Source organism: Brachyhypopomus gauderio, chromosome 17 (genome assembly GCF_052324685.1).
Source record: "Brachyhypopomus gauderio isolate BG-103 chromosome 17, BGAUD_0.2, whole genome shotgun sequence".
In the NCBI taxonomy this organism is placed as follows: Eukaryota; Metazoa; Chordata; class Actinopteri; order Gymnotiformes; family Hypopomidae; genus Brachyhypopomus; species Brachyhypopomus gauderio.
In genome coordinates, this window is record NC_135227.1 from 15,950,017 (window position 1) to 15,975,846 (window position 25,830).

Consider the following 25,830-nt stretch of genomic DNA (forward strand, 5'->3'; position numbering starts at 1 on the left):
TTTTTTGCTCTCTCATGCAGGTTCAGTCCCAAAGCCACACTACTTCTCCGAATGTGTCCCTTTCTCATTTAATGCTCACGAAGCACGAGCACGTGTGTAATGCGCGTGCGACGGGCGGGTTTTGGTTTGTGCTGTGGAGGCTCTGGGGTTTTGAACCTTATGGCAGGCGACTGGTTTAACTGGGGCAGGGGAGCTGCCCGCGCGCCTTAATTTAGCCCCCATTAATCACGCTGCCATTTCCTCGCGTGAGGCCGCGCGTCCGTTAGCTCCAGCTTTACCATAATGAGCTCAGGTGACCCTCCCTGCTCCCCTCAACCGCAGCTGCTGCACGCGGCGTCAGCTCGTCAGCCGCGCGCCGCTACCGCAGCAGGGCCGCGCGCCTTTCCGGTTCCCCCTACCGACGTCGTGAAGTGTGACACGTAAGCGGGTCCATGTCGTGAACTTATATGACCTGTCTGGCGCTCGTGTTTGAATAATGGTAAAAAAAAAAAAAAAAAACCAACACAAAAGTGCTTTATATATCCGCGTGCTTATATAATTGTTATCCACTTGTTCGTGTGTTTATCAGCTCTAATTTTGACATGTTGAGTTTGTCCAATTAAATATTGACTGCCGTGAGCGCAAGCATGGGTGTGTGTGCGTGTGTGCACGAGGCCCCGTCAGCGACGGCGAGGCAGACGGAGCGAGGCGCGCGCCTGGTGAAGTAAGCGAGAGTGAAAGCTGCTCGGCGGGGGGAGGGGAGAGAGGGGGGGGGGGGGCAACAGCCGCTCCTACAGGTGCTTATAATTTGCGACGCGTGATTAATCATTGTTGTGTTTGCGGGTGACATTTTGTTTAATGGATCTGTCCATCTTCTCGCTCGCTATCCTGGACCAACAGGCCATGACTTGCTGGGTGTCACTGAGAGGTTGCTGTGTACACACGCACACACTTTTTTTTTCTTGCATGCATCTCATTGACACACACAGCATAGAGACGGCTTACAAATGTTGACAAGTGTGGTGAACTGAATGCTTCACACTGTGTGTGTGTGTGTGTGTGCGTGTGTGCGTGCGTGCGTGTGTGCGTGCGTGCGTGTGTGTGTGTGCGCGTGTGTGCGCGCGTGTGTGTGCGTGTGCGTGTGTGTGTTCTAGGGTATGGGGCATGCAGACTGGTCAGTGAAGGCTGTAAATCAGTTGCTCCCTGATGGAATTCTGACAGACAGGAAGCTTATCTGTCCCGTGTGTGTCATTACAGCCAACCTCCCAGATCGCCGCATATCCTGCTGCTCCCCTCATCTTCTGCACGCACACACACACACACACACACACTTATCCCCACCACCGGAGAGAGTAACAAACACACATGTTGAACATAAAGAGACCTAGACTGTGTCAAGAGTTCATTGTCCACATCTGTCCCACTGAAAGAGACAAACAGCGATTCTTTCTCCCGCAAACTGCCCCCCCCCCCCCCCCCCCCCCCCCCCCCACCTTGCTCGGGCTGCCTGTGAAACATCACCACCATCACACCTCTCCGGTGATCGCCCGCTAGCGCCGTAGCTGTTCTCTCTGCAGTCGTCACAGTTGTCTGTCTGTCTGCTTCATGGGGGGAAAAATTCTCTATTTCATGTTGGATGAGATCCTTATTTGCTCTAAATGTAGACTTCCACGTCTTTTGAGACGTGCCGGACGCTCTGCGGCCGTGCTGTGAGCTCACGAGGCCGCTCCCTCATTTTCGTTCAAAGCTCGCTATTTCAGGCACCGGCGCTGTCCAAGTGCTCCATAGTATAATTACGTGTGGGTGTGTGTGTGTGTGTGTGTTTTGATTTGTTCGACCATTTCTCCCTTCCAAGGAGGCTGCGTTTTGCACGGCGGCCCCCGTGCCTACCCCGCCGTGCTGCAGAAATACCGCAGCAGTACGAACAATTTCACCCTGACAGTTCTGAACACTCCTCTCCATTCCTTTGACAAATTGCTGGATTTAAAAAAAAAGAGAGAGAGAGTGTGAGAGAGAGAAGAAAAGCCCAAGCCCCTGGCATAATCGCCTGGCCTGGAGCGCGGCCCACGGCGGGCTCCCGCCGGGCTCCCGGCCCTCCAATTACAGACTTCTGCAGCTTGTTTTCAAGCGTGATGCTGAATTTCATTAGTGGTCCCTTTGAGGAGCCGCTGCGGTGGGGGGTGGGCGGCGTCCAGGCCGGAGGAACTGCTGAGCTGGCCCCCGTCACTGTCCTGCCCCCACCGCTCCTCTTCTGTGGGACAGAACGCAAGCCGGGCGTAGGCACAGATCATGGGGAGGCAGGCCGCCTCCTTATGGTCACCCTGCCTCGTCTTGGACAGCCAGAGAGTTTGGGGCCTCGTCTGAATCGGCGGTCGGGGCAGCCGATGAAGCAGAACACGCACTCGCGTTGGCAGGATGTAGCAAGAAGTTTTATTTATTTATTTTAGAAATTTTTTAAAAAGAAGATACTAAGCCGAGCTTTGATGCTCGTTCACGACGGGACCGTATTTTTATTTTACACGGCCCTCGAGGGCTAAATGTGTCCTGTGTATAGATTTTACTGTGCCCCCTCCACTAGTGGTTGTGGCCGTTTCTGGACTGGCGGCTGGACAGCTGTAAGTTCATGCGCGCTGGAGTCTGCGTTTGAGGGCGGGTTTTCCCAGGGTGCTTGGAGGGAGGCGGGCATGGAGCGGTGCCACGCTAGCGTCTCATTCGCTGTCTCACCCGGCCACTTACCTGTCTCGCTGTTGTCTGCGCTGGAGCTGTTTGTGACACTGCGATCAGTAATACTGAACATGCGTGCGCTCCTGTGCAGACAGACACAGGGCAGCGCCACACTGCTGATTGCATAATTGCTGCATCAAACGGCCGCTGTGTGTAACATAATCATTGATCTCATCAGCTTTAAACCACCACCATGCCTGTCCAACACTGCTTATATAATGCTGAGAGAGAGAGAGAGAGAGTGTGTGTGTGTGTGTGTGTGTGTGTGTGTGTGTCTTTAGAGAGGGTAGAGTTCTCCAAAATCCCGCAGCTTTAAGGATCTGTGACTGTGCGTGTGGGTGGGGGTGCGTGTGGGTGGTGAATGTGGTGTTTGGCCAGTGCTGGCTGAACACGTTTACACTTCAATAATGGCTTCCTGCATCAGCCTCTCACACTACAACTAGGGTGGAGGTCTGCAGGAACACACACACCACGGTACTCTCCACCATGTCCTGGACACACACAACCCAACACATGCACCACAGTCCTTCCACACCTTCCGCACACATTCAAACACCTACATCTCTTGAGCTGCAGGACTGAACACATGTGAACACAGGCAGTCACAAAGCGTAGCATGCGTGTGTGTGTGTGTGTGTGTGTAAGTGCGTGCTTTCTAGCAAGTCTTGCGTTTTCCTCTCCTGGTCCCTAGAGAAGCAGAAGATTGTATCGCTGCTTAAGAATGTCCGCTGTGCTTCTCCATCTTCCTCATCTGCATACGCACCTTGCAGGCAGTGAGCTCCGGTCAGCTCTGCTTCCTCTCCCCCTCTCGCATGTCCTTTCAGCCGGCTCCAGGAGAACCCCTAACCCCTAACCCCTTCATGCGCACTCTGTGGCTGACCATGCATGAGAGATAGCAGGGATAAGTCTCTGTCGCTCTGCTTGCCTTGTGCTCAGGGGCCTCCAGAGGCCCCGCACTTGTCCAGAGAGACATGGGGGTGTTAACAAGTAATTAAAGAATTTACTGCCCCACAAAAGGTCTATTATTGCTGTTCCTGGCCCATAATTGGCTTCATTATCAGCTTTTATGGACTATAGGTGAGCGTTTGGGAAGCGTTGGACAGATCCGCTGCCTTAGGCCTGTTTGAGTTGAGCTGAGTTGAGTTGAGTTGAGCTGAATATAGAGAGGGCAAATGTTGGATGACGTGTGATTCTGGCGTTTCCACGTCCTCACACCTGTTGACAATGCACTGTTACGCTTAATGGTTGTTATTGGGGCAGACGCGGGAGTTTGTGTTCTCTGTAAATTCCCTCGCTGAGTTAATATTTAGAGCTGGTGGTGCTTCTTACGGAGGAACGCTGTAAGTACGTGGGGGAAATCTGCTGGGTGTTCAGCATCGCTCAAGAAAAACAAACGCACCAGTTCTCGTCCTTGCGTTGACATTCCTTGGCGAGTCCAACTCCCCCAGTATAACCTGTCCTCCGGTGTGCATGCAGCCACATGCACGTGAGCACACACAATAGATGATGTAGTCAGTCATCAAGGCTATTAAATGAAGACCCGTTGAAAGGTCATCAGTCCTTGGCAAATGTGTATTGGTTTAATTTCTAACACTCCCCTTTTTGTGCGTGTATGTGTGCGTGTGTGTGTGTGTGTGTGTGTGTGTGTGTGTGGGTGTGTGTGTATGTATGCATTCATGTGTGGGTGTGTGTGTGTGTGCGCATACTCCTGCCTCTGCTTTCTCAATGTGTGTCTCCACTGTCCACTAGGTGACAGTAATGACACAGCTCATCTTATTGGCTGATTTGTTGTAAGAACCTGCCAACCTGCACACACAACGCTGAAAAGCAGGATATGCACCATGATGGTTTGGCAAGTTTTACTTTCATCTATTTCGGTAATGTACAAGTGTCACTCACTTGTACATTAAAGACACTTTGAATGGGCCGTCCTTAACTTTACTGAATATGTGAGCAATGTAGAAAGTTAGATATCCAATGATTTACACTGTGAAAAACACATATGAACACTAACTGTGTGTAAGCCCAATGCCTGCATTATTTAAAATCCCAGAACAAACCTTTGTGTCCTCTGTATTTCCCCTACACATCTCCAACACAAACAGGACCCATCTGTGACATTTAATGAGCATCAGACTTATCACGCTCAAGCCTTAGTGTGCTTATCAGACTTTTCAGGCTTCAGGCAGAGGAAAGAGAGCTGTGGCCAGGAGAGGAGCCCCACCGCCGAGTACAGATCGCCCTTCTGTATAATACAGGATGCCAGTAGGTGGCGCGCTCCTGTCCAGCTCCAGCAGCAGCCCCAAGCTATCAGCGGTGGCTCTCTGTGCCTCTGCCTTATCTTGCCTTTTGAGGTTTTCCCTGGCGAGGGCCGAACAACAGATGCGGATCAGCCTTGATGCCTGCGGAGATCCTCAAAAGCGTCTCTATCTCTCCCAGAATCTCTGGCTTGGGAAATTGAGCATCCGCATGGCAATGCAGAAGCATCGGGGGCAGCACCTCCGTCTCCAAACACAACAACTGGTTTGCAATGGCAGGAGAGAATGCAAATCACGAGTGCACCCAAAGCGAAGGTGAATTGGAACAGGTTAGAGATGGGGGGAGGGGCCCTGTGTGGCATGTGCTGAAAATTGGTGATAATTCACTAGTGATCATTTTCTGTTATTCTTCTATTTTCTAGTGTGTTGATTCTTCTCAATAAATCGACACTCATGAAATATCTCTGATCTGAACATTTAAAGAATGGCTTAAGAGTCTGTGCGGTTTCCTCGCTGTGGTGATGGAGAAAAGCTCTTTCAGTTTTGTTCCTGCTCTGCTCCTAAACTTCTGGGCATGTTTCTGCCCTGCCCATGACACTGTGCTCCTGTGCGTCATTAAGGTAGAGTGGCTTCTGCAGGTGTCGAGTCTTCATTTGGTTATGATTTCCTGAGAGTGAATGTGGATTCTGTGATAAAAGGTCATGGCTTTGTTAAAATCAGTTACACCAGGATTTGCATATTTAACCCTCCCCTTTCTCCTGTTTCAGCCATCCACTTCTGTGGTATAGACTCTGCTGTGGTGTTTGCATGCTGGTTTAAGCGTCGTCTTTAGACATTTGATGACGGCCTGGACCATTGTGACCAGTTAGTGCTTCCTCTTTACATTTTGCTGATGACGAATGATGAATTAATTAAAAAGAAAATCCCACTGACTGTGGCTTCAATGGATGCCATGTGTGCTTAACTAATAATGCAGACAGTTCCCTCAGTATTATTTATAAAATGATATTAACAGTAACACTGTTTTGATGAATAAACATTAGAAACATTTATCAAATGTTCCTCACATTTTTTCACCAGTCTCCTCTACACAATGGTGCACCGTTCAGCGGCGTGACCCGCACCCGTGTTGTCCTGTCATGTGGTGTTTGAGCATCAGTCAGAGGACAACTGATGCATATACATAATTCAGGCTTTGATGAGGGGAATCGGCGTGCGGTTGGAGCACAGCAGGCAGGTAGCTGACGTTTCTGCTGTCGGCGCGTGGAACAGATGGGAGGAGCCTGCCGTGCAGCTAACATGTTTTAGGTTAAAGTGACTATGGAGCTACAGCTCCATAGAGAGAGAGAGCACGCATACAAACCTGCGTAATGGCAACCCAGAGCACATGTCAGCTTCAATCTGGCTTTGCTAGTATCATAAAATAAAGCATTAGACTAGTTTGTGGTTTCTTTTTTTTTTTTTTTTTTGTATAATTTTCTCATTGTGAAATAAACATAGCCATGCAGTGTGTTCTGAAGACATATGCGATTTGGCATGTTATTCTAGAACGATGATTTAAAAAAGACAATCTGAATGACTTTGTTTGCTTGAATCATTCATTAGGTTGAATGGGTGGAATTTCCTTTTCAGGCCAAGTAAGCAAGTGAGTGGATGTGTCCAAGCACCGATGGCCATTAAAATACTTCACCTGAACTTTAGAATGGTTGGGGGTATGACTCCAGGACCTTGTAACCTAGATGCTAGGAAAGCAAGGCAAGCTGTGCTTTTAAATGTTGTTTTCTTTCTTTCTTGTCTTTAAATTGGATGATTTACAGTGTCCTAAGTGTCACAACTAAAGACTTTCAAATGCACAGTAGAAGACTTCACCTGAGCTCAGTTCAGTGTGTGTCTTGGGAAGGAGACAAACGACTGGATATATCTCCTCAATTCCTTTTCTGGCTTCAGTTTCTCTCCCTTTGTCTCTCTTCGTCTCGCTCTTTCTTATGTGACCCCATGCGAGCGGAGAGCTGAGACACTGCCGTGCTGTAGTGATCGAACCCCAGGTTGTTTACAGATGAAACTCTGGCTAGGACGGGCTCCTGCCATAAAACCGACCCGTGCCTCTGAAGAAGGCCTTGCTTGATTTTGTAAGCACCCTCAGGACTTTGTCAGAGCTAGAATTTGGTAAACTGCTTGGGATTCTCTTCTGCCCAGATGACAAGATGATAAATGGTTAGTTGGGCTTTTAGTGCCCCAGTACTTTTTGCTCCTCACTTCTCATCTGTTCTTTTTAATAGCTCGCTGTTTCTTTCAAGTCTTTCCACCAACCACAAGGCCAGTCCTCAAGAATCCCCAGCCAGTACAGGTAGTCTGAGGTGTGTTTGAGGTCGGAAAGGTACACAAATGTGATTAAGTCCTGCGAGACTGAATTGGAACGCACTTATCTACACTGTCCTCCATGAATCCATCTGTCATTTGTCTGTCATTGTTAATGGTTTTCAGGTTTCATCATATCCTGTAGATTATATGATCATCTTTTTCTATGTACCTTTCCATATAGTTACCAAGTTTGTTTTTTTTGCTCACGCAGTAGTAAAGAAGAGGCGTCTGCTCCTCTCGGCCAAGGAGAATGAAACGAAAATGAATCACGGCCCCTAATGGCTGCCTGCCTGGGAATTTAATGAACGCCTTCTCTCTGCCAAAGCCTTTAATTGCCCATTAACCTCCCTGCCAGTGGGGGCGCTGTCCTTATGAAATGCTCTTTCCCCCTACCTTCTTCCTCCCAGATGAACATTTACGACACTGACCGATCAGACTGCTGCCCCTTTATTTTCAGTTGCAGTTTAGCAGGGTTAGATCCAAATATTTGACTTGACTGTATGCTGAAAGAGGACGTTTGTGTATGATTCATTGTAATATTATTCAGAGTAATATGTCAGTTGCCCGTGTTCTGCTTGACACAAACATATTTGTTGAATTTGCTCTTGGATTTCACTTGAACCGGACCTTAGTCAAATATGTGTTTTAGGAATGACAGTGGCCGGCCTTGTAACCATTAGCCCAGCATTAGCCTCTTAAATGTCTTCAACCGGGTCATGGAGCTCGGATGGATGTGTGAAGATCTCTTGTATCTTCTAGTGCAAAAGTCAAACATTGAATCCTAAATTGATGCTCCTTTAAGAAAGAAATTCCTCTGAGTGCATTTCGGACAGAATGCATTTAGTTCACAGTTTTCATTCTTCACCTAGTTCTCGCAAGATCTATTTAAGACACCCCCCCCCCCCCCCCCCCCCCCTCCACTGGAACCTGATGCCTGTGTCAGTCTCTGGATTCCTGATGGCTAATCAGATTCACATTGTTTGTCGGGGTGATGCATGGGGCACCACAGCCACGTCGCCTGTTTGTTTAGCATTCCTGCACTGTGTTTTGAGAAGGTGCATTCATGGAGGTGAGTGCAGAGGTGTCGGGGGAGGGGGAGGGGGGGTGAGGGTTTGCTCAGCCAGCTACCGGTTCTCCCAGGACCTGCGCCAAGCCTCCATGCCACCGCGAACAGGAATGACTGATGCATAACGCCCAGATCACCCACTCAGTATGCCTCCGCCGTGGAGAAAAGCTCGGTGGAAGCCTACCACCCCCCCCCCCTCCCCTGCCTTCTGGAAGGGCGCGGGCTGATTGACCGTTGAGAAAGTTGCACGGTTTGCCGCCGTCTGCATCTGATCAGTTGCGCCAAAGCCTCTGATACGTATCTTGGGCAGGTGTCTGCTACTGTATTTTCTCTGGGCTCGGTGACGAACAGGTTACAGGCAAGTCTAGCATGTTTCTGTTGTCTGGCTGCAGGCTGTACCAGGCCACGCTCCCACCTGAACGTCACTGCAGGTGAACAGGAACCAATTACCCCCGTCTCCCTTCCCTCAGACATGTAGCTGTCACAGAGAACACGTTTTGTGGTGCTTTTGTGTGTGTGTGTGTGTGTGTGTGTTGTTTCTTGATGTCCAAGCCCACATGCATTTCCTGTGCGATTTAAAGGAGTCTTCGCGTGAATATGACCTGAGGTGCCGGACAGCTGACTGCAGATACAGCAGCTGTGCTGATAATAGCTGTGGCAGTGGCACTTAGACTCAATTAGTACTGCGAAAGCAGTTACGGAGTCTCCCTTCAATCGGCAAAATCATGTGCAAATTGCACCCCCCCCCCCCCCCCATTCAAGCCTCAGGCCCCCACCCCTCCCCCCAGGCTCGGTGTCTTTAACCTTTTCTTCGAAGCTCGGAGGGAAATTTGCGTGCTTAGTCTCTGTATGATTGATGGCACCTGTGCGCGTTGTGCAATCGCTTACTGTCACTGTGCTATTTTCCTTTTCTCGCTAATGCGTGGGAGTGAGAGCCCGGTACTTGCCCAAGCCAAAACTAACTGCAGATAGCAATCTCATTGTGGTGATGTATGAACTCCTCCTAGTTATGTTATCACAAATGGAGGAATGCAAGCCAAGGACAAACTGCAGTAGTAGAGGATTGTAGGGGGGGGGGGTGGCTTTTTTTTTTTTTCTTGGGAGGGGGGGAGGGTTCATTTCTAGCCATAACTTCAAGGGGAGGCACAAGATGTACCTGACCTGACTTGAAATTAGTTTGTAACCATACATCTATGAGGTTACATCTATGGGCCTCCGAGTTCTATAATCACCCCTGTGGGCGTCCTCCCACATTTTCACGTCCTGATCCGGTGATTTAGTGTTCCTGGTGGAGCATCATTCTCTCCTGGCACTAATGACTCTCCACGTGCTGCTCCTTGTCCTCTACACTCGGGCCCAGTCCAGGTGTAGGACCTTTCACTGCATATATTTTCCACGTTGGAGAGCAGTCCCAAATCACACCGCCTTCCCCAAGACATCTTCATCGCTCTGTCTTTTCTGCACCTTCCTTCATGGAATTGTCCCGACCGGTCCCCTCTGGGGTGTGTAGCCACACGCAGAAACACAGAAGAGCAGAGCAATGCTTCCGCCTCTGCGTTAGTCCGTCTAGCGCCTGCAGACGACAGGACCTGTCGAAGCCATTGTGGTTCGGAAACAAAAGATAAAGCCAAATAATGGAGCCCAGAAATATTTCATCCGCTCATGCATAACTAAGCTTCAAACAGCTGCCAGATGGCCCTGCAAGAGCTGTTAGCTATAGCGCCCTGTTAGTGCACGCATGCTCCAGTGTGGCGGAGAACGTACAGCAAAAATTCGGATCCCTCAGTTAGTTGTGATGGCGCTCATTCCTTCTCCGAGGCAGTAAAAGGCAGACCACTCCAGTGAAGTGCTATATGAAGTGCGTACACTCTGCTGCTGAACGCTCTAATTAAACGGTAGTACGTGTTGACAGACCTAGAAATCTCTCGATGGTGCAGCATGGTTGGAGTCTGAAGATGAGGAGCAAATGGAGCTGTGTGGTTCTGTTGCCACTGGACTGAATATTAACTGCAGTCGGATTTTCCTTACTGTCTAGTGATTAAAGGCTTTTTAATGTTGGATGGTGGGATGTGTTAAATATAATTTGTCCTGTGTGACGCAAAGTTCCATGGTACGTTTTTTTTTTTTTTTTTGCCAAAGGGCCCTGGTGCACCTGACATCAAAATATATAACACATAAAATTTTAAATACCTTCTCTCTGCGCTAGGCATAAAAATGATGTTTTATTCAGACTATACTTAAAACCTGATCCAAATACACTAATGCATTAATTAATCAACGTTCACCTAAAGCACAAAAATTGGAGTTGCATAAAATTTTGATTCAACACTCAACAGTCCTGTTAAGGGTCACTCGATGCACACATTTATCTGTATGGTACAGTCATTTTATTGTTGTTTAATATTAATTCAGCCATATATATTTATGCTGCTATATATACTGTAATAGCATTCAAGTTCCAGGCATCGGTGAACACATTCATATCCACCCATAACAAATACTAAAAACACTAGACTGTTCATATTAAATCTCTTGCACTGTAGAACCCTGTGATGTGTAAATTATGGACCCAAGAGTCCAAGCAACAACACAGACTTCATAACGTCATAAGGAAATTACTGCAGTGCAAACAGCAAGCGATATTCATGCAAACGCACATTCTGGATCATACCATTTAATAGTAGTTATGGCATCAAGGCTGAACTAAGGCCTGATTAATGTGTCAAAGGAGATTCTTCTCATCTTTATCTGTGTAGTTTGGTGATTTTTGACCTACTGGTCATTTGTCTTTGTCATTCTGTTGTAGTCAAAGCCAGGAGCTCTTCTGGATCCTGGGCTGTGTCCCCTGGCCCTCGTTGGCTCCCTGGACCTCGGACATGTGCCCCACAGTCTGTGATCAATCCAAGTTATTCGTTTGCCCTTGAGATTAAGATTCAATTTGTTGGTGTTGCACAGTATGAGGCAATGAAATTAAGTCTTCACACTCTTCTTTTTTTTGGAAACTGACATTCAGACATTGTACAGGGCCCCTGGAGTCAAAAGAGCCAAGGGCCTTGCTCAAGGGCCCAAAACTGTCTGGATGGCTGAGGCAGGATTCAAACCTGCAATCTTCTGAATCATTATCTGCCCAAAGCCCTTACCCCCAAGCTACCACTGCCGTTTCTTGTAGTGATCATGCAGAGGAAGTGTCCTGCTATCTTTTTTGCCCTAACCCCCCGTCGAGAGCCCCCCCCTCCCCCTTCCTGCCCATTTTAAACCAGTCCATATGGAACACAGTAAAAAATGGCCGTGGTTTATCCCTGCCTCTTTTCACCTTGTTTGTGCATTTTCCCCCATTTTGGAGGGAGACGATAACTCTTGGCCCGGTGCTTAAGAGGGGCAGCGTTTCCCCTAAGATGGAGTTCATTAGGATCAAATGAGTGACAGGCTCCTGTGGCCTCTCTCTGCTTCGGCCCTTTGATCCGCCACCTCAGTCGGGCCCGTTCGAACAGCGCCGTGGCTAAACGGCTTCCACTGGCTCCAGCGCTACGCTAACATGCCCACACGCTTGCTCACCGAGCTAGTCACTGCTCAGACTGGAAGTATATATTGAGGCGCAGACTATATTAAAGAAGGACAAATATTTATCATGCGCTCTCGCCAGGCTGGCGCTGATGATAACAGAAATTGCTCCCGGGTTCAAGAGCCTTGGTGAGCAACGCTCGCCTCTCGATGGTTTCAGCGAGAGCTAGCGCTAAGCGATCTGTTGTGTGACACAGTTGTGGTGGGGTTTTTTTTTTTTCTCTCTCCCATTTATTCTTGGCTTTCCCATTTGAGCGCAGTTATCTTCTGTATGGTTGAAGAATGGCGTAGGAGATTTGTGGGAGCATGGAGCTTCCAGCAGCTTCAGCGCTGAGATGACTTTCCCAGGCCTCGGCTACTTTTCGTGTCTTCGCTTCTCTGCTGGACGGGTGGCGCATGTTAATGGAACACATTTGTCTTGTGAGAGTGCCACATTTATACATTTTCCCCTGAGACGGCCCAGTAGCCATGATTAATTAATGATAAACCTTACAGCAATTGTTGAACCTTGCGAAACAAAAGGATTATGACTTAGTCACTTGTGCTTTTGTGGTGTCAAAATCCTTCGGGCAAATGATAATTATATGAAAAGATGAGAATTAGCTACTGTGCTTAGCTCCCTTTTCTGTTGCTATTTCTGTTCAAATCTCATGATGTTTCTTTACAGTGAGCTACTTTTGATACTTTTGTGTGAACCGCTGGCTCAGGACACAGTGCCAGTATAAGCCAGCAGTGCCCAGATTAGGGTGAAGCTGTGAACTGTATTTCTTCTCTGGTATTTCTCCTAATAATTACTTTTCCTGGAAAAGCCCCAAGGAGACAGTGTCTTGTTTATAGACAATATGTTTAATGGAGAAAATTAGAATGAGAGAGGTATTCCTGAACAGCTGTGTACACATAGAAGAAACTGTGAGGGAAGCCATTAAAGTCAATGGCAGAGTGGTAGTGAGGATCGAAGTTTAGCAGCTTGACTGAGAAAGAGCACCTCTGTTCCCCAGTCTCACTTAGACTCTTAACCTCTTAACTGGGGGAGGGGGGGGGAATCCCACTTATCTACAGATTCTGTTTGAACAGTCATACCTTTGTTAGTGGCGATGCCAGTTAGTCTAGCTATGAGCATCTCTCAAACAGGGGAAAAAAATAATAAAAAATCAAAGTCTTCGCCAGCCCCCTCATGGCCATGCGGTGTATGGTGCACAGCAATCCAAAATGACTAATACCTGTTTACACAGCAAGTATCCAACACAGATAGAGTTTCAGGCATTGTTCAGTTTTCACCCACTGGAACCTGATCTGCGTGGTAACCGCTGTGAGCGCCGTGCCAGCAGTTGCCGCTCACAAGATCAGTGTTCTTTGCCACACTGAGCTGACCAGCCCGGGTCCCGTCATGCCCACAGAGTTGACGCGCCGGTATTCTGATGTGCTACATGCTTCTCATTTTGCCTATCCACACGCAACGGGATTTAGATACTCTTGTATTTAGAAATGTGATGAAACCACAACTATGAGTCTAAACTGTAGAATGTCAGCTTTAATTTGTTTTTCATTTTTTATACATGGTTCCCGTGCTCTGATCTACCCCAACATCACATAATGAAGTCATGTTCAGGACTTGAGGCTTTCTACTTGTATTCTTGTTTTTAGTAAGTGAAATGTCTACCGAGAAGAAGGTTGAGTGTGATTAATGTGGTAGAGAGCGTTTAACTCGCAGGCCTCTGAACGTCTCCATTGTTGCATTAGTAGAAAGTTTGAGGACATTTGACTGCTGCAAATGTCGTGTCATCTTTGATAAAACCTCACTGAGCCAGACCCCAGGAGTCTTAACTGCAACTCACAGGTGAGCAGAGTTTAACATTTACTGCAACTCTAGCTTTTCTGTTCTTGCAGTCCACCACCCGTTTGCATCTTCTGGAAAATCCTGCTAGGCCTTGCTGGGTGTGTTTTCTTATTTATGGTCCACTCGGACACTTGCGCTCCTATCCTGGATTGTGTCCTTTGTTTGCTCAGCAACGGATTTTTTCGAGTGAGAATATTTTTCAGTCATCCCCTGCAGTGGTCCACTCTGGTCTACCAGGTCGTTTGCTCTGAGGAGCACGTCTTTTTTTTTCTTGTTTTAAACACTCGACTTTGACACACGTAATGTTGCAGCTGTGTCTGTGAGTGATTTGATTGATTGATTTTTTCCCTGGTATGGCAGTCTCATGACAACCTGGTTCACTGGTATTGACCCCTTCTATGGTCCTTGGAGACGACAACAATAGGCTCCAGGTGCAAATACCCCATCTAGAATCACCTGTAGAGCTTTTGCGAGGTGCCTTCTGAATGAACTAACAATGCAGCGGCACACAGGTGGCCAAGACACAGCCGCGGAGCTAGACCTACATTTGCTTATGGCTTTTTGAAATATCTGAAAAAGACAGCAACTCTAGTATAGTTGACCCAGTATAACATGTAAACCGCTTATAGGTAGCATCTGTATTTACAGCATGCTTACATGTTTAGCAATATGCCAGTTTGTGTGTGTGCCTAATGTCTGACCTTGGTGTAGTACACCTTATCCTACCTGCTCGGCCAGCTGAGCTGAAGCCGTAGCTGACATTAGAGCAGACACTTGTTTCGTTTCAAGTTTCCGATGTGCACAGCAAAAAAAAAAAAAGACAAAAAAATTAATCTAATGTCTAATTACTCATGGCTGACTCCCTATGGTCATTTTGAGCTGTCATTGCACCATGGCACAGAAAATGCCCAACTGTAATGGAGGGCAGGCAGTCACCGCACGACACTGCGGCCATTTTGTGCCAATGGTCCAGCCGTGCGCTCACCAGTCGCAGCGGAGGGGCTTGCAGGAACAGCAGGATGCGAGCGACCAAGGCGGCCACACGGCTCATGTCGGACATGAGCTTGGGAGACTTGTGTGGAGGAATTTCTGAGGGAACCCCCCCCCCCGTGTTTGCTTGCGGCAGGAGAACGCGTGCACACGCACACACCCAACATGCGAGCATATGGATGGCCAACATCTGTGACTCTTTATTCATATTTACAAATGTATGGATCTTGGTATATAATTCCTCCTGTTTTTTATGTGGTGAAATATTTGTGGATAGCATTTTGAAACCATAGGGGTTTTTTTCCTTTGGGCAAGTTTCAGCTCAAGTTCTTCCAAGAGCTGCATTTTTCATAAATGTTGCGGTGTGGTATGAATGGAAGAACAAGAAAAAATTATTAACAGTGTAACAATTGTGCATTTTTATAATTATATTTTAAACACAGCTGAGTGATGGCTCTTGTATGAAATAGGTGCGACGTGGTACTGAAATTCAAGTGTTTGTTTTCTCTGTAGGTCTGGTGGAGATCTGTTTGATGCACCCGCTTGATGTAGTGAAGACCAGGTAAATGAAAGCACAAATGTATATATTTTTTCCTAGATAAATTTTACCCATCAGTCCTCTTGTGGCCTGAAGCCTCTAGCTAGCCCAGGGCTGGGGAATGAGGCCTCTAGCCTCTAGGAATGCTTGCATTTGCTTTTACCGTCTCTCTGCTGTGCACACATGGTCTGGCCAGGTCTGCCTTCTCGACCATGCGCACTGGTGCCAAGAGTCTTCATCCTATTTTGCGGAAAATGAAACGCATCGTTTACCCATTCGCCCCGGATGCCTGAGCACTGCTTTTTAATCGTTGAGAATCGCTGACCTTGTTAACTCGTTACCTCATCTAGTTCCGTCGTTCAGAGCCTGTGGTCATGAATTTGAGTGGATCACAGGCAGTCGATGGGAGGGATATGACTGGTGCGTGACCGAGGCTCGGGCTGGCCTCTCGGGCTGGCCTCTTGGGCCCCCCTGTGCAGCGTACACGGAGGGGGGGATCGGTAGTGAAGGGTGATCAGGGAACACAACCCGCAGAGCCTCGTGGGTAGTAAACAGGTCGTGGTCTGCTCCTAAACCTTTACAGCCTCTCTGCAGCCCGCCAAGACCCCGGCTCTCCTGCGAACATGCACACATGCCCGCACACTCTGACACATGCTTTAACAAGCCCACCTGCACACACACACACACACACACACACACACACACACACACACACACACACACACACACACACTCACGAGCACATATGCCCATGTCCACACACACTCGGATGCACATGCGCACACACACAGACACAAATACATACATGTATTTACCTCAGTAAATAACAATTTATCAAATAAGTCATCTTGTTAATAGATACAAGACAAAACAAATCATAATCAAATAAGAGTCTTTTTCAGAAAATCATTTGTATTTTTTACAGTTTTTTTTTATTGTCCTGTTGAATGAGAAACCAAAACAGAAGGAGGTGTCACTAGAGGTGTAACTAGCCTGAGCTCCCAGTCTTGGGTGAAGGGATATGTGATACTCCAGAGTTGTGCCTGGTGATTTAGGGCCTTGTGCTGAAGGCATGGGCTTTATTACAGGTAAGGCCACAGCTAGGCGACTTTCTCGTCACAGGGTCAGGGTTCAAAGTGCACACGCTTTGTAACGTGCTTCCTTAAAAAGTGGTAAAAGCCCCATTAAAACATGGCAGCTTTATTTACTTGAGATGTGTGTGAAGGAGACATATGTAGCAACTCGTATCTTTATGTATGTGCCCGTGTGACTTGCTGTCTATCATGCGTTCACATATTTTGCGCTTTCAAATCTTTGCCGTGTTCACGTCTAGTAAAAGACGAGAGTCCAACCTACTTGGTCATTACATCTGCGTTTGGCGTGGCGGGTGACCTCCCGCTGCTCTGTCCGGCACAGCGGAGGATGACCTGTGTGTAAAGTTCTGGCTCCTGGTTAGTCATGCTCATCCCCCGCCGTCTCTCCCTCTCTCCCACCTCCTCCCTTCGTGCTAGCGGGATAATTGTGAGCGCGAGCAGAGCTGAAATCTATTAGCGCGGGCGGCCGGAGTGGCGGCCGGAGTCGTCCCCAGCGCACCACCTCTCTGGTGTGGCTGGCTCTTATTAGTACCTGGCTGCTGCTGTAATGGTCGTTGCTCCAAATTGGATGCCAACCTTGAGAGGACCCCCCCCCCCCCCCCCCCCCTCACTTTGTCTTGGCAGAATCAAAGGGTCCCCCCCCCCACAGGGAAACCTCACAAAATGTATACGTTAGAATCCATATTTACACCGTGCAAATGAGGGCACTGGAGTCTGACACATGCATACTTACACACCCTACGTTTGCACAAAACAAACAGACATACTATATATTTAATACATTGCACAAAGAAGCAATGAAGGTCCTCTGTCTGAAACCCCTTTTAAGAGTTTTTCTCCAGAGTGTATATGAACATATGAATCGGTTACATGGTCAACCATGCAAATACTTTTATACAGCTTTTACACTTTTCTATCCCCGCTGTAGACATATGTGGTTTACACCATTTCTAAGGTACTAATTTCTAGGCAGGAATGTCGAGGGGTGTTTTTTGTTTTTGGAGGGCGGATACTTTTGGGGGAGGGGGTGGGGGGTGGAGTTTGGAGTGATGGCGTGTCGTTAGCCTTGCATGGAGACAGTGGGACGGAGTTACAGCTTTTCATTAACCTGGAAACCACCTAGTTACATGGTTCATGGGCTGGTCTCAGCTCACTTGGAGGTAACAAAGGGTGTCGGGCGGCACTTTCGGCAGGGGGGCGGTGCACTTGGGGCGCCCCATCTGACTCTGATCAGCCCGCCGGCCTCTCTGCCGCTCTCATTAGAGGCCAGGAAGAAGTCCAGATTGCTCTTGATGTGAAGATTTAGATATGCGGCCTTGCCCAACCTCCAAAACACCCATGGCCCCTCCCACAGGCTCAGAGCTGATTGTTCCCGCCCACTTTTCCTTTCTCGTTTTCAGCCAATCACAGTGTAAAGTTGCAGTGACTCGTACCATCCCAAGTCTCTGATCTCTCTCTCTCTTATCTTGTTACGAAGGTTTTCCAGCACATCTTCTGTGCCTGGGTGTGTTGTGTGATGTTTCAAAAATGTCTGCTTGTGATTAAAGGCTTTGTGTAGATACCTGCTTTGGGTATTTCTTTGGTCTCCTTTTCAATATTTTCTGTGGTGGAGACACTCCTCTGTCACATTTGTATACTGTGGGATGTGGTTTTTCCATGTGCCTACTGTATAGTTACACATAGGGCTACTTCTCTGTGTAGAATGACTGTTTTGAATGATATAAATATCACAGTCATATTACCACTCTCAATATACCATCTATATGCAGCTTGTGTGGGTGTGTGTGGGCGTAGTCACTCACGCTGTTGTGGGTATTGAGTGCTGGTTCTGCCCTCTGTGTCTGTGTCCACTGTGGACTCCATGCGGGAGCAGAGGACACCAATCTGCCCGCCAGCAGGTGTCTGGAACAACATGGGATTGCCTCTCACAGTGCATCTGTACTGGACACAAGGTAGTGGTGAGATTGGGGGGAAGGGGGGGTGTTAAGAGAGTCTATCTACTGCACTGCCAGAAGACGTCTGAGGAGTTGAGACTCTGAGGCTCCAGGCCCTGTCCGTCCGTGTCTCCCCCCCCAGACGCTGCGTGAACCCGGGTGTCTTCCTGATGGAATCCCACAACCACTTCTTACGCAGCAGGGGCACAAATATCTCTCAGACCTGGAAGCTGCTCCGGACCAGTAAAGCAGCCCGCCGCATAGCCCCACCGCCCTGCTCCCCCGATCCAGTCCTCCCGTGGTCTGTGTACCCTATGGAGGACAGTTGGGGAAAGGGGGGGGGGGGTGTACTCCTTAACATCTGTCAATATGCCCCTGGTGGCTTGAGGCACAGTCTTCCTCACTACAATAGTTCAGATGATAGTGAACTGTCACGCAAACAACGTAAGAGACAGATGCAACTATAGGGCAAATGCCACAGTGAGGTATGTTTGTGGTTAACCAAAAACTGCTGATCGTTCATTGGCTGTGAGGCGAGAAGCCCTGTCTCCATGGCACCTCTGCTGGCTGCCGGGCCTCCTGCTGATGCTCCTGCCACTGTGCATTAGTAGCCGGTATTAACCAGGCTCGCCAGGAGGAGGAGTCCCAAACACCCAAACACGTTATACTGCAAAAACCTCCAGCAGAAGCCAGAGGGATCCCAGTGTGCTGAAATGAGCCGTTTTAGAGAAGCAGTAAAGTGCCTGATGAAAACTCGTTTGTCTCCGGCGTCTGCTGGAGGCCCAGCGTTCTCAGCGGTCGGCTCCGCACGCCGCCTCTCGTCGGGCCGCTCTCCCGCCGTGTGGAGCGAGTTGGGGGGGGGGGGGGTGGTTGGGGAGGAAGGGGGAGGTGAGGAGCGTAAAACAGGCCTGTAACGTTGGGCTCTCGGGTTACGGCCCAGCGAGTGCTCCCGGCGGTGTCCCGCACCGTCCCGGCTGCCTCCGTAATGGTCGCCGGTCGCCTGCTGTCCACGGGTCTCTGCTATCGCTGGCCATTTCCTCACTTCAAAGCGGCTGTGACCTTTCTGGGTCGAGAGAGGCTATCCTGGGCTCTGCCACGCTGACATTAGCACTGCATGCACTTTTTAAGCCTGCGGTGTGTGTGTGTGTGTGTGTGTGTGTGTGTGTGTCTTTTATCACTGATGGCCTGTATTCTAGATGAAAGCTGAACTTGGACTAAAAACTTTTTCCAGTCAGAATCTACCACTGGCACTGCTATTCAGCCCATAATCTCTGACTGACTGGTTTTGAATATGCTTATTTGTCAGCAACTCTTTTGAAACCATGATGTCCGCTGCATCGGAGCTAAGGCGATAACGCATAAAACGAAACGGTCGTTTAGAGTTAACTCATCCAGATCTTGGCAAACTCCGAGTCAAAACGGAAGCTGTTTATAGGACGTCATCAGTGATGTATGTGAAGACTTGAGCTTCTGCCCCCAGTAGGAGGAGCGAGGAGCTCCTGGGTCCTTGTGCTCATCCTGCTCCTCTGCTCTCTCCAGCCTGGTCGTGGTGAGTCCGCTGGTCCTGGTACTCACCCTGGGCCGAGGGCGCTTCATAGGCCCCGTCCACACGCCCCACACGCAGATTCACTGGGCAGAGCAAGAGACCTGCACTGTCCAGCCGTTTCAATTCCCGCACACACTGCACAAATATTGATTTTATCAGTAGTTCAACTGGTACCTACATCTGAGCAAGCTGCATCGTGGGCAAGCCGTGTGGCTGAATGCCCGTGATGGTCCGGACCGTGCAGGTCTCGTCTTGCTAGGGGTCTTGCCCTCCAAGCTGCGGCTTTGATCGAATACCTGCATTTCCATGTTGGATCATTTAGGTTAGAAAGAGCTTTTAACCTCAAGTAGCATAGCAATGGACTTCTGCCATCTTTATGATCACGCTCATTAAAATTAACTGTTTGGTTGTAAAAACTAGATTTCCTTTTAATGCTGCCTTCTGGATTTCCTTATGTAGTGCGGAGATGTTTGTGAGGTGCCTCTGCTCCATGCTCCACTCCCCTCTTGTTCTGCGTAGTTCACTCTGTTTAACCCTCATTTCACAGCCGCCCTTGATCCAGGCAGCGTTGGTCAGTGCCATGGCTGGTTCATGGGAAACCTGCAAAGCAACGGATGTAAACTTCTATTTAAAATGACTGAACTCCCCCCCCAATGATTTAGCTGATAAATAATTTATTGAAAGACCTTACTGAAGGATTGTAGAAGCTATTGTGTCCCATCTATTATTTGAACTGCGGGGAGTAAAAATGCCAAAATAAGAGACTTGGCTAATGTGTAGAAGTGGGGTCTGCTAGCTGTTTCATTCTCCCTAGCCTGTTTTTATTATGACAGTTTCACTGTAATGATATTCTCTCCCTTGTACCCAAAGCAGTATTTTGCCATGAATGAAATACAGCCTTGTCATTTGTCATATTTTTTATTCTCAATTTAATAGTCCTTAGTCAGGTTGTTTAATCTGCCTGGCTGGAAGATTTGTTATATTCCCAACTGCTGCAGGATGCACTTGGTTTTGGCTTGTTGTCCAGTCAGTATGCTACACCAACATCTTTCCACCAAATTCCTGGATTTTCTGGTGTAATACCCTAGTTTTTAACAAGGCAAATTTAAGAGACTTTTTTCAAGTTTAGCTTGCCCCTTTAAAGCCAAAGCCGTCAAACCCAACCTTTTGATCAACCCAGTAACCTTCCACCTTTCTCAAAGGCCTGTTTTTAATGCCGTCATTATTTGAGACAGAGTCCATCGGCTTGTCCTCCAGCTAGGCCCCGTGCCCCCAGTCGGAGTCTGAGCAGGCCCATTACCAGCAGGGTCTCTGAGGAGACAAACCCCAAATGCTTGGCCTCGCCCCCAAGGACTGCACGACTGTAAAAAATACAAAGAGGGTGTTTCCCCCATCCCCTTGCTGCTATTTATTCTCTCTAGCTGGGTGCCCAGGACCTCCACTTTTACAGGGACTTCGAGGTCAGGTAGAGATTCTGGGGTTATTTGCCCCCTAGTGCTCATATCACTCACAGGGGCACCAACCTGCCCTTACCTTCACCCCCACCTGACCGTCCATTACGCAGTAGGCCAGTAAAAACAGTGTACAGGGGATTAATGAGATCGTCGAAGAACTCTGAGACATCATCACCTCAGAGTGCATCGCTTTCTGCAGCTGGAACACGAGCCATACCAAGAGCTCCATCTTTTTAATAAAGCCCAAGGGGTTGGCTTGGCTTGACTCCTCCGTCTGCTGGCTTTACGATAAGACGGATTCCATGGCCGACTGTATCCGCCAGATCCACCGCAAGGTCTGACCCTCCTCCTCCTGAGCTCCTCACTCAAGTCCTCGTCCGCCATACGGAAGATTCACAGAGCTGCAAGCTGTCGTCTCTCACATTACCCAAGTTTTTGGTCTTCCGTATTTACCTCCGTGAGCCGGGGCAACCTGACGGAGATGGCGACACTTTCTCAGAGGCTCTGGGGAATCCTCCACCACCATGAGCTCATCACGCCCTTCCCATCATCTCCCGCACCCTGGGCCGAGCCGTTTGGTCCGAGGCTTTTACGGCAGGGTAGGCAAGGGACACGAGGAAATGAGGTGACCCCGAGGTCAGGTGTGGAGTCAAGGGGCTGAGAGACTGGACCGTGGCCCCGGCCACCCCCCCTCCCCTCTCAGGGCCAGTGCGGGTTCCAACACTGGGCAGTGAGAGAATATGGGAATCCTGCAATCCTTGACCCTGCTCTCATGTGCCTTCAATTAAGGCCGATTCAAATTTGTTTACAAGCTCCACTGGTCCTAAATCTTCCAGGTTTGTGCCCCCACCCCTTGGCACGCTCCCCTCCCAGAGTCGCCCCCTTCTCACTGCCCCAGTTCTTGCCCTTTCAGCATCCCTCATTTCTGCTCTCTTTAATATGGTGTTGAATGTTCATTTATGGTGCTCCTTTAACTGTTTTTGAGGCATGGGTTACAAGCTGTTTGGGAATCTACAACATTGGATGCTGGGGAACACCCCTGTAAGATGTTAATCTGTTGGCTGTATGAAGGGCTGATCACCTCTGTAACCCCCTCCTCCGATGGAACTCGGCTCTTTATGGCCCCATCAGGCACCCGCCTGGACGACTAACTGCTGACCTCTTGACTTGGCAGTCAAAGCCATATGAGGGGAATCTTTGCTCCTCTCCTCCTGTGTACTCCCCCCCACTCCCCGCCAAACCCCTCCTCCCTCCCCATATGCTCGTTCTAAACTCCCTTTCCCTAACCTTTTTTGGTCTTTCTCTCATAATGAGGTCTGAGTTTGGTCAGTATGGGTCCAAATATATTTGCCGTCACACTGGGTTTCATCGTGAGTAAGAGAGGGGTCTTGCTTCAAAGCACCTGCATACGTATCAGGATACATTAACTTTATGTTGGCATAAGAGCACTAAAGTGTAAACAAGATGTTTCAAAATGTGTACAGTCTGATTCAATCAATGGTTTTCCCTGCATCGGTAGTATTAGCCAGAGGGTCAAGTCAGTAAAATCCTGTTTTGTCTCTTCCCTGTTTAACCTTTACACAGAGCTAGACTTCCTATTTGTCATTATTAGTTATTATTAGTCAGTTGCTAGCATGTTTGTTGCCACAAAAAAGTCCCTAAGCATGTTCTATAGTATCAAAAATGTACACGGAATGCTATTACGTGTTGGTCATTAGCATGTTGTGGAATTTTTCAGCCTGAAGACCTGACATGGGTGAGTTAGGGCTAATCAGAAAGCATGGGTCTCACTACTCCAATGTGCAAAGAGGACTGGAACAACACCGAGATGCTTTTAGAGACCAAAGCACAAATGAAGGCAGAGAGAGAAAGAGTTTGCTTTTCATTTGCTGACGGAACGTGCTTGAAAATGACATGAAGTTCGAGGGACTGAAGTTTCTTTTGTTTGGTTATTTTTTTGTTGTTTGTAATTAGGCTGTTAGGCTGTATATCAGGGGTAATCAATTAAATCTTTCCGCGGTCCATTTTTGGCAGATAGCTCAGACCTTAGGTCCGGGTTCGCGGTGGCGAACGAAAGTTGTTGAGCGGGGGGGGGTTGAACGTAACACTCAAATGGGTGGTGAACGTAACACTCGTCTGAAAATAAATTCTCCGTTTTAAAATATAGTCTCCCGTTAAAATTTTTTTGGCATTTGGGTCCGTATCCAGTTAATCAGGAATGTGATTGGGTCCGGACAGGACGGCGTTCGGGTCCGGATCCGGACCGCGGTCCGCCATTTGGTGATACCTGCTGTATATAATAGTGAAATATATTTAGACAGTAATTATTTATGCAATGATATTTGTATATTGTCTTGGGTTTTGTGCATTATATGTTCTCTTGCAAGGACATACCACACTAAAAATAATCTCAAATGATTTAAATTTTTCAATAATCATTAACTGGGGTCACGTAACGTTTAATGAGCACTTTTGATAATCACAACTTGGTGTGCACTGCAACACGGCAGTTACTATAGAGCAGTTACTCGCCGTTATGCCGCCTATCACAGCAAATGACCTAATTCAAGCTAGGAACACTCCAAATGCGTTTGCCAAATCTAAACCTCCATGTCTTGAACTGACTCCCATGAATTGGATGTCCTGCAGTGAATAGGACTGTTTGAGTTCTTTGCGTGATTCCCAGTAAATTGCATTTTGAAGTCTTGGTGTCAGCATTATTAATCAGTGCAGTAAGAGGTAAAGTAAAAACCTTTGAAAAATGAATCTCATCACTGATCAACTGTCAACATGTCCTCTTAGGTTCCAAATTCAACGGGGAGCCAGTGACCCCAACAGCTATAAAGGTCTGGGAGACTGTTTCAAGACCATATTTCGCAATGAGAGGTAAGTTATGGAAGCTTGAGTTCATTGGCACAAGATGTTTTGCCCATGGGGTGCTGGCAACAAGGCGTCCTCTTTGAGATGTCACGGCTTAAATATTAGCTTCTCTAAACTAGCAAAGCTGGATGTGCGGGTGAAGCAGGGGTTAGTATTTATAAGCAGGGGTTAGTATCTATATTATGTGCGGGTGAAGCAAGGGTTAGTATTTATATAATGTGCGGGTGAAGCAGGGGTTAGTATTTATAGTATGTGTGGTTGAAGCAGGGGTTAGTATTTATATAATGTGCGGGTGAAGCAGGGGTTAGTATTTATATTATGTGCCAGAGAAACAGGGGTTAGTATTTATAAGCAGGGGTTAGTATTTATATTGTGTGCGGGTGAGGCAGGGGTTAGTATTTAAATTGTGTGCGGGTGAGGCAGGGGTTAGTATTTATATTGTGTGCGGGTGAAGTAGGGGTTAGTATTTATATTGTGTACGGGTGAGGCAGGGGTTAGTATTTATATTGTGTACGGGTGAAGCAGGGGTTAGTATTTATATTATGTACGGGTGAGGCAGGGGTTAGTATTTATATTGTGTGCGGGTGAGGCAGGGGTTAGTAATTATATTATGTACAGGTGAAGCAGGGGTTAGTATTTATATTGTGTGCGGGTGGAGCAGGGGTTAGTATTTATATTATGTACGGGTGAAGTAGGGGTTAGTATTTATATTGTGTGCGTGTGGAGCAGGGGTTAGTATTTATATTATGTGCGGGTGAAGTAGGGGTTAGTATTTATATTGTGTGCGTGTGGAGCAGGGGTTAGTATTTATATTGTGTGCGTGTGGAGCAGGGGTTAGTATTTATATTATGTGCAGGTGAAGTAGGGGTTAGTATTTATATTGTGTGCGTGTGGACAGGGGTTAGTATTTATATTATGTGCGGGTGGAGCAGGGGTTAGTATTTATATTATGTATGGGTGAAGTAGGGGTTAGTATTTATATTGTGTGCGTGTGGAGCAGGGGTTAGTATTTATATTGTGTGCGTGTGGAGCAGGGGTCAGTATTTATATTATGTGCGTGTGGAGCAGGGGTTAGTATTTATATTATGTGCAGGTGAAGTAGGGGTTAGTATTTATATTGTGTGCGTGTGGAGCAGGGGTTAGTATTTATATTATGTGCGGGTGGAGCAGGGGTTAGTATTTATATTATGTATGGGTGAAGTAGGGGTTAGTATTTATATTATGTGCGTGTGGAGCAGGGGTTAGTATTTATATTATGTGCAGGTGAAGTAGGGGTTAGTATTTATATTGTGTGCGTGTGGAGCAGGGGTTAGTATTTATATTATGTGCAGGTGAAGTAGGGGTTAGTATTTATATTGTGTGCGTGTGGACAGGGGTTAGTATTTATATTATGTGCGGGTGGAGCAGGGGTTAGTATTTATATTATGTATGGGTGAAGTAGGGGTTAGTATTTATATTGTGTGCGTGTGGAGCAGGGGTTAGTATTAATATTATGTGCGGGTGAAGTAGGGGTTAGTATTTATATTGTGTGCGTGTGGAGCATGGGTTAGTATTTATATTATGTGCGGGTGGAGCAGGGGTTAGTATTTATATTATGTACGGGTGAAG

General features: G+C 47.7%; 1 protein-coding gene across 4 annotated transcripts in view; it reads left to right on the plus strand.

Annotated features, from left to right (window-relative positions):
- Positions 1–25,830, plus strand: part of slc25a21 (solute carrier family 25 member 21) — a 79,643-nt gene that overhangs the window by 31,422 nt on the left and 22,391 nt on the right. For all 4 annotated transcript variants that reach the window (XR_013121862.1, XR_013121861.1, XM_076978407.1 and 1 more), the window contains exons 3-4: positions 15,290–15,338; positions 24,145–24,228. Coding sequence is in view for 2 of the 4 variants with exons in the window: in XM_076978407.1 (XP_076834522.1) it covers positions 15,290–15,338; positions 24,145–24,228 (133 nt within the window). In the remaining 2 variants the exon portion in view is untranslated. The remainder of the gene's footprint in view (positions 1–15,289; positions 15,339–24,144; positions 24,229–25,830) is intronic.